At 33.4% G+C, this 9601-nt stretch overlaps 1 protein-coding gene across 2 annotated transcripts; it reads left to right on the forward strand.

Moving 5' to 3' along the window:
• Positions 1 to 1980: 1980 nt before the first annotated feature.
• Positions 1981 to 9196, forward strand: LOC127877527 (uncharacterized). 2 transcript variants are annotated; one of them, XM_052423472.1, is made up of 10 exons: positions 1981 to 2181; positions 2800 to 2976; positions 3460 to 3537; positions 3800 to 4000; positions 4261 to 4362; positions 4913 to 5014; positions 5298 to 5460; positions 6207 to 6312; positions 6617 to 6733; positions 7368 to 9196. In XM_052423472.1, the coding sequence occupies exons 1-10, from the start codon at positions 2121 to 2123 to the stop codon at positions 7926 to 7928; spliced, it is 1668 nt and encodes a 555-aa protein (XP_052279432.1). In that variant the 5' UTR covers positions 1981 to 2120; the 3' UTR covers positions 7929 to 9196. The 2 variants fall into 2 exon arrangements, with proteins under 2 accessions (XP_052279432.1, XP_052279433.1); XM_052423473.1 differs by having other exon boundaries at positions 1982 to 2181; positions 3812 to 4000.
• Positions 9197 to 9601: the final 405 nt, after the last annotated feature.

Below are 9601 nucleotides of genomic sequence, written 5' to 3' on the forward strand. Positions count from 1 at the left end.
CGTTATAATGACCTATCACAATTATAAATGAATTATGCACATACATATCTGTGTGTTTTTATTTTGTAAAATTCGCAACTAGTTCTGTTAAAACAGCGCCGTCTTGACGGGAGTTGGCCTTCTCGATTTATTGTTGATGAAATCTAATTATAATGTTTTACCCCCGTTTTCACAAAGCTGCGACTTTACTGAGATCAACCATATCAAGCCACGATCTGAAAAAGGTTTGGATCGGGGCTGATCTAGGTCGATTGGAGTCTAAATTTGGCAAATTATGGACTTCATTTTGACCATACTACGATATATATATATTGAATATCGAGACTAGTAGATTGGCCAGTTCTACACCGATTCCATTATATCCACGAAAGAGTATTGTTTGTAATAAACTCATTTTCTTCTTGAATGTAAACTATATAAACTATGTAAACTTCAAGTGTATTTTGGACACAGACCAAATATGTACACATTTATAGAATTCAAGACATCAAATAATAAGTCATTAATAAAACATTTGAGCAATTATATTTATCACTAATTTCAGGTTCGATCTCAAAATAGCTTTGTAGCATGCATTTTATGTATGCTGATGTTTTTTGTACCGCAAATATCTGTTGTTACATGTAAAAATCATTTTTAGTAAGCGAAAGCAATACATACGTACTGTGTTGACATGTATTGATACACACGCCTTTTTTACATGTGCTGTCCAAACTGTATTTGAATGTCTGTTATCAATTGCCATTAAGATATTTCAAAGGAATGTATCATGTCTGTTTCTAATGTCTTTTACGACAATATGGCTGTATTTTACGAATTGTAAAGAATTTTATTAAAGCTTTTATGTCAGATTCAACCAATTTACTAATAGAAACGGCTAATTTTCATTTATCATATTCCAAGACGTTTGGACCATCTATATTTTTGAATACGTAGGTGGTTTGTATACGATTGATGAAATGAGTGTTAATAAATCCAGACGTCGTCATTGTATTACAATTTGTTTTGCGTGTATGTTAAGCTGCAGACACCGTTTCAAAATATCAGTTTATTTAAACATTGTATTATGACCAGAGCCTTTCGCCTACCTATATATTCGTTTCGTTTAGGTAGCAAGCAAGGGCTCATGTTTTGTGCTATTGTAACATGTACGTACATGAGCCACAATTGACATGTATTTTAGTACAGCTAAGTTAGGTTTATATAGGAAAACAATTATGTTACTATCACTTTTTATTCTACGACCCTCAAACAAGTATTTACGTGAGCATTTGCCTCGTTAAAGGAATTGTGTTACTTCGGTTTAGTACAAAGTATTACTTTTATTCCAATTGACATATTAACCTAATATATGTAAAATGCAGTATAATTGATATATTGCCGTAATTAATTTTTCCATTGAAATTTGACGTATTTTGATTTTTTTAATTACATATGCACTATCGAAAGCGATTGATATAAATGTCGGATATCTAATAAATAATACATTTATTTATGCTTGTCATGAAACGTATTATTACTGTGTATTATCATAATCTATTTTGTTTGTAAACACTGTATGCTTACTTTGTCCACTTGGGCTGGTTGCCTTCTGGATGCATTGTTTAATAAACTGATTCCTGAAACTCAATACAATCGCATCCAGAGGTGAAACAACCAAATCATGCAAATTGATAATGCTATTGTGTTTATAAATCATGTAATTAAGATTTATTTATAATAATTCAAAGGTTTAAATTTGGAAATCCCAATTGTTAGTGTCAGTTTATTAAATTTAATAATAATAATTTAAGAATCGATGTTAATGTCCGATAAATCAATCAAAAAAGTAATTTAGCCTGGTTCCTTTATGCTTACATAAGTATTCATGTGAAACATATTCGTATGTCTCTTCCGTTGATTGAAACGAGAACAGAAACGAAACTAAAACTACTTTACCACTTCAGTTATGGTTGGTATGGACCGAAGTATCAAATTAAATGTCCTGTTTCTTCTAGCGTATAGTCATTGGCAATTTAACAATCATGAACATAGGTTATTGATGTAAACAATAGCACACAAACCAATCCACTGAAATAGTAAAGCAGATTAAGCGTCTTCGGACTTATTGGGATTGAATAATGCCGTTTCTCTTTGGATTAATAGTTTTGCTGGGATTAATTCATCTTAGCTCTCAAAGCGGTGAGATTATGTTTTGCTCTCTTTGAAGATTTTTCTCTTTATAGGCAGAGCAGCAAACCTTTGTAATTCCATCATTAAGGAAGCAAATACATATACTAAACAAATCCTTAAACTGTGAGAACAAAAACGTTTTATACCCTTTAGACGTTCATATATTACTTTATAATACTAATTACTTATTGTTTTAATCGGATTAATGAGAATATGTAACCAAAATGTTTTGTGTCTCTTTATTCATTGCGTAATTCAAGTGTTTATGTACCTTATGTTTTGCCTTTATACGAGTGTATTCTATGTTATGTGGCCTACACGCAATAATTTCGTTAATCATATTCATTTTAAGGATGTCGTTAAAATGTATATATTAAATGTATAAATATTAATGATATAAAGTAGTTAAAATTTAAACTATGAACTTTACAAAGTCAGAACTTGGGCACAAGAATTGACGAATTACTAAAAAAGAGAGAGAAAAAAAACGTTTGTTTTTCATATGGAAAGTTGTATCAAATTAAATGTCCTGTTTGCATCTAGAGGAGATCTAGAAAAACAGAGAACTCGATAATAGCTTGCATAAACGAGTTATGGCAACAAAAACTGTCCTAATTTATATTTCAGACAACACAATTAACTTAGTCTCCGTAGCAACTGATTGGGAGTCCGCACAAAACAATTGTATAAATGAAACGCGTATTTTGATTTCGGAGATGCCAAGTGTTATTTCCTTGGCGAATGTCAAGCCTGGTGACGTCATCTGGGTTAACGCCAAAGTGACACGGATAGAATATCATGGCGGTAGGTCTAACGACTGTTTAAACATAATGATATTTGTTTATAACTTCCGGTCGGCTGTCTGTATTTTAGTTTAAACCTATTTATTTTAGCTCGATTGCATCAAAAGCCTTAGGCTTATATAAAACGCTCTCGAGTCCGTTTCCTTGGCCTAGAACCAATACTTGGTGTCTTTGGGGGAGATCTTAAGAACGCTCCCACGGTGGGGATCGAACCCGTGACCTCCCGGTCGCTAGGCGGACACCATATTCATTACATCACGGCGACCTGTATTTTAAAAGCGGGATGAATTATTTTCACATGATTTAAATTGCCGTTATTCCGATCGTACTCAATATTCTATATATAAACCCACACAACACAATCCAAACTTTTTTCGCCTTCTTGTTACAGCATGTTCATGCTAATTTTATGCAAAACGTTCTCTAGATTCAGCGACATACATATTGTAAAACGTGCCTGTTTGAACTTCTTATTTACTCACAGGTAAAATGGAGTATTCAAAGTTAGCCTATATGCCATCGGAGACATTTCTGGAAAACTGCATATGCGTCTCAAAGACAGGTAAGACAATTTGAAAAAGTATGTGTTCGATTATAGCTTGTTCTGTGCCATTACCTGTTAGGTAATTTTTTATTAAAAAGTGTGTTTATTTTGATAGGATTAACATTTAAATCTCATAGAGCACCATTCATTGGTACAAATCGTTCGTTTTTAAATGACCATGTTGGAATAAAAGACCAGCTACGGAAATCATGGCATAACATGTTTACGTCGATTCCTTAAACGCCGTGCTTTTAAGAGATTGTGGATACTTTCCCCACAGTTCATGATTCAGGTACGAGAACGTGTACCCGAACAAAAACTGCCATTAACTGGACAGAGGCCCACCAGAAGTGCACATTTAACGGGGACACGTGGGATCCATTACCGAGTCACAGAATCAAACAAACTCTTGCCATGTTGGAAAAAGGCCCTTCTGTCTGGCTTTCGAAGTATCCAAGTCGTAAAATAGATGTTTTAGATGGTAAATTGAAATTTTGATAATATCTGAACATAATAATCTTTCAAGAGTACGAATTTGAACAGTTAATGATTGAAAGTTTAGAAATACCAGCATATATAGAATAGATGTAACCCCTGATCATTAAAATGTCATGTATTTAGTATTTTGGTTTTTAATCCTATTATTTGTTTTCCAATGAACCTACATATATTTCTTATACTTTCATCCAAATGATGATTGCCAAATGATTCCGAATGCTTACCGTACAGTACTACTTTCAGAAACAGTTTCAAAGTGTGTTTGTTTACAACGTTTAGAAGACGGTAGTTTTGTAGAACGTCTCGATAACTGCTCTAACTCTCACCGTTATGTGTGTGTCAAAGGTAAAGTACTGTTCTGTTCTGTTCTGTTCTGGTAATTCAAGTTTTATTGTAATCCAAAAGAGAAGAAAATGGAATGAGAAATTGGAATGAGAATCTTTAATTTTGTTTATTCATAAAAAATGTATTTTTAATATAACTTGTTTTCTCATTTTGATTAGTTTTGACCCAAATTTTTCCGACAAAATGAGTCTAGGCAGGAAGGCAATATGTTGGTTAAATTATTATAGCTGTCGAACAGTAATACATTCATCAGGAATTTATATTAATAGAAGAAACCTCTAGCTTTGAGCATAACTAACATCATTTAGTTCTAGAAATTTGAGCGCCCCTGTGCCGGTTAAAACCCGATATGCTTTTCTTTGCATTAACCGTTGTAAAATTGTATTGAAAATGGTTGTATTGACCGTTGTAAAATTGTATTTAAAATGGTTTCTTGCTTTAATTAAAGGACCTTATTGCTGTTAAACCTAGTGTTTTACTTTTGTTTAAATTTGAGGTCAGGAAATGAGCGTTTTCATATATTGTGCCATTATATCTGATTGTTGTCCAGACCGCGATAGTCATGCCCCGACCTTGACCCGTCTTGAAACACTGATCCCAGAACTGAGCATAAATGGTGATGCAAACGGAGAAAACATTAGTTCTTTACCAGGTAAGGCGTTCTTATCACGTATTATCAACAGTTTAGGAATTCTAAACTGTATATAAATTTATGTATGCGAAATATGTGAGCGGATGGCCTATTTGCGGTATCGGTACAATGTGCTTGTTTATTAAAATAAAAATAGCATCGTATTTATAATCAACCCATTATTATCATGTAGGTCCAACAATAAATTGATATCTTATTGCATGGTAAAAAAAGTGTGTCGAAGTTCATTATTGGTTCTTTTGATTAAATTAATCTTTAAGAAACGCATACTACTTAATTCTAGGATCAAATGAAGGCGGTCAGTCGAAAAAGTTGATTGGCTCTATTGCCGGAGGAGTAGCGGGATGTATCGTGATCGTGATTGCCGCCGCCGTGGCCGTTAATGTTTGCCGACGATATCATCGCAGACGACAGTACCGACAGAGTCTCAGGCGATACCAGAATAAGTATGCTAGCAGTGTATCACACCTTTGTACTCGTATTTGATAAATTAAAGGATGTAACTCATTTGTTGATTGTTCGTTAATATATAAATATGAATGAATTTTGTAGTTTTTTGTAACATAATTTTGCAAATCTTATATAAGGAAGTTGCTTGATGGACTTCTTTTAAATGGAACAAAGAAAATATTTTGAAGAGATTAATTTATTATCTAGAAAAAAAGAATAAAGTATTTCCGATACGTCCATTTGTTTAACCTTATACTTGTGGACATGCTCTTAATTATTCTAAATTGCTTCATATTGTCTCTGCTTTATATATTTTATTGTATGCGTTTTGGCAAATATGGTACAGAACAGAAAACCTAGAGTAAGATTGCGACGTTCTTTTCCATCGTCATATAACCCCAACCCCCTACCATTTATTCTAGAGAGGCTAACCAACACAATTATGGCATATACTGTCTTACGAAATATTGAACCCCATTTGCATTACAAAATATAATTGATTTACCAATTGGATATATCACGCACATAAGTGTATCATACTTAATAACAAGTTTTTATATTCAATGGAAGAAAGACTAATACAATGAATTTAACACATTCCCAGTATTTTACGATGTGAATAAATGGTCATGATGTGATGTTTCCCCCATCAACGGTCACTCAAACTAGACATAACGCTGAATTATGATGCATCCAAATATTTCCCTACATACAGTATACATATAAAGTCTCTGTTTTGCAGACAGTCGATCAGAAGCACACACACACTTCCACGAGCCTCTTACCTTGACAAGGGACGCTCTATGACGCTAGACAGCTCAGTCGTACAAGGCAAAATCAAATATGAGGTATGAAATACTCGATCGTAATGTCGATACTTGGTTTGGGTGTATATACCTTTATAAAGAATAAAGGTGTTGATTTGGACGTCATTATGAGGTATGTTACGGTTGCAGGGGTATGATAGAGATATGATTAGAACTTGTCATATCTAAAGCGCGGAGGTTGATTTGTCATACGAACAGACATGTTCTGACATTTTATTTTTTACTTAACAAATATTGATGTCGTTATAATAAACTATCATGTACAATGAAAACTATTGTTATTTCTTATATTTATTTGAAATGGTGCTATATTATCTTTGCTAAGGACTGCACTGGCAAGAAGTATGCCACGTTACAGGGTGAGGTCGCCCGCGAGTGTAAGGGGCGCCTGAACCGCCAGGGTTATGTCAACGAGATTGAACCGGATATAGACAGTATAGAGGTAAATGGATGTGATTTGTGATATAGATTATATTATAACACATACTTACTAATATTCCGACATAACAGCGTGAAGATACGCTCTTGTCTAATGTATATGGTGTTTCTCGTTACAACATTACCGACAATGTTGATTTCTAAAATATAGATTAATTGATAAAAATGTCAAGTAACTCAAATGATGACATCCAAAGATATACGTTGTCATTAACACAAGAGTAAAGTTCGACATGTATAATAAAAGTGCTTAATTGCAATGTTGTATAGTTAAGGTATTTTGATATCGACACATATTTATTTAGAACAAAATAACTTTAATACATGTTTACTTCTATTACTACATTTACTTTTATTATTTATATAAGTAATACGTAATATATGTTGATGTGTTTGTTGTCGAGTTAAAGACTAACGTGATGTAAAACATGTCCATTTATTTAATATTAATAAAAATGTTTCCGTTAAGTTGTGCACGAATTGCACAGTGTGTACTCCAGTAAGTTGTTGCGTAGTGTGCTTACTATGAAGAGGGATGACTGCATGTCACTATTTAAAAGTATCATTATATTTTTACATTTATATATATCTTTAGTTAGTCCATTAAAGGCAAAGACCATGTGGTTCGTATATTTTAGGACCTAGAGAAATACGAGGAGTTCAGTCCGTCTTGCAATAACTTTCACACTCTTGAACCTGGTCAAGAAGTGTATGAAAACAAGCGCCCCAAGAAAGCCTCCATCCTCGCGGATGAGAAAACCTTTGACAACAGCGCTGAGGATGACTGCTATGTGGAGAAGGGTAAACCTTTTTTAACCAAGAAAACACGTGGTGCTAAACAACAGCCGGAACAGGCAACACCGGTTGGAAATGATGACTCTGAATACGGAAGAGCTAAGTTAAACTATGACGCTCCCCCAAGGCGACAGAAGGGACAGTTTAGTCTAAAATTTGGTAAAGTTGCGAGTAACAAACAGAGGGCGATGGCCACCGAGTTTTCTCAGAAACAAAGAGAAGGACAAGAGGACGAAGTGTCACAGGACGCTACACTGGATGATCTGGACAATTATGAGAATTTCGATTCACTTAAGCGCAATCAAAGGGCTGTCAAAGATTTGAATGAACTGGAATCATATGAAAACTTTGCCAAACAACAAAAAAAGTCTAAATTTGATGGTTTGAAAGTTTCTGGTCCATAAGTGTCGAATATTTATTTCTAAAAAATATCTTACTTAGGCGTAATGTTGACTTGTATTTTGTATGCAAATGCCATCTTAAATTGTGTAACAAGACGTAAATACTATATAAATATGAATGTCAGTAACGTGCAAGTAATAGTATTGCATTTTTCGTGAAATTGCAGTGTATTGCAAACACACCAAGATATACTTTATAGCACACTTACCACTTGTGTACCAGATATACGGAAACTTTGCACAATATTGACTTACGCGGTAACTTTACTTAGATATTAATAAAAACCATTTAATTAAAAAGTGTGTACCTTATTAACACAGTGTAAGTGCATAAATGTATACGTTATTAAAAAAACTTACCAATAAGGAAACATGTATAACTGTTTTGAATAGTGTTCTACTTTTGTGTTTGCATGCGAGCATCTTCAAGGTAGTATGAAAACGTTATAATTAATATTTCGAGTGTTTTATGACCGCAACTACAGCAATGAACGATGCGGAATCGTTTTGTGTATACTGTTCAAAATGTTTAATAAGTGTTCGCAAGGTAGTAAGATCATTTCATGCTTATACATGTATGTTGTATGAATTCTTTATTTTGAATGTTTTATGTGTTGCCAGTTTGATAAAATGTTTACATTGACGTGTATAAAATAATATATTCTAAGTATGTTTATTTATTCAATACAAGATTATGAATTATTTTGGAATGCCATGTGTTTAATATTAAACATGTGCACTTACACTCTGAATACCTTTATATTTTAATCGAAATATAACAAGTAACAATGCATGTATATTCAATATGAAACTTTATTGGTAGTATTGTTGTTAAACTTCACAGTAACCAAAGTGAAGATATTATTGATCGTATAATGGTAAAATATATATATGATTTATTCCATTGAAAAACCATTTTTTTGAGGGATCATATTACAATCGGAATATTCCCCACCCGTTGTATCGGTATTTATCCGTTAATAAACAAGTCTTTAATCTGAATCCTATTTATCAAATAAAACTCGTCCGATCTTGTATGTTAGTTAGTTTACACACGACGTTAAAACTGAACGTATAAATCAAATCACAACAACGTAATTGAAATTCGACTTAAATCTAACAATCATTTTCTCGTTCAAACAACATGGCGTATAGATGTAGATTTTATTTGCTCATAAAGGAATATTCAATGAATGTATTATCCTATTAAACTTTTGCATATATCAATGTAACATATATGATAAAACTATAATAAATATATTTTTAACGTATACTTATATAATGTAATATATATTCGGACTGCACAGGCTAATCTGGGACAACACTTTACGCACATGCAATTAAACCCCCTTTTCACACAGCACGGTCCATATTTATATAAGCATTAAGCATTCCGGCCCAAGCTTCTAAACCTTGTAGAGTAATCACTTGACATTATGTGCCCATACTAAAAAGTCATCGACTGCCCCATTGTCTTGTCACACATCACAATGCGTGGACATTAATCAGAACGACTGCCCCATTGTCTTGTCACACATCACAATGCGTGGACATTAAACAGAACGACCGGCTACATTGTTTTTGAGCACATGAGTCCTACATACTTGTAAAAATCTTCCGCCCGATCACAAATACGTATATATAGACATAAAGAAATATTAAAAATAGTTGTGGGA

Source organism: Dreissena polymorpha, chromosome 4 (genome assembly GCF_020536995.1).
Source record: "Dreissena polymorpha isolate Duluth1 chromosome 4, UMN_Dpol_1.0, whole genome shotgun sequence".
Classification (NCBI taxonomy): Eukaryota; Metazoa; Mollusca; class Bivalvia; order Myida; family Dreissenidae; genus Dreissena; species Dreissena polymorpha.

Coding starts and splice junctions, on each gene's coding strand:
- LOC127877527 (XM_052423472.1), top strand. CDS start 2,121: ATGCCGTTTCTCTTTGGATTAATAGTTTTGCTGGGATTAATTCATCTT. Junction 2,977..3,459: donor ACGGATAGAATATCATGGCG/GTAGGTCTAACG, acceptor ATTTACTCACAG/GTAAAATGGAGTATTCAAAG. Junction 5,461..6,206: donor CTCAGGCGATACCAGAATAA/GTATGCTAGCAG, acceptor TCTGTTTTGCAG/ACAGTCGATCAGAAGCACAC.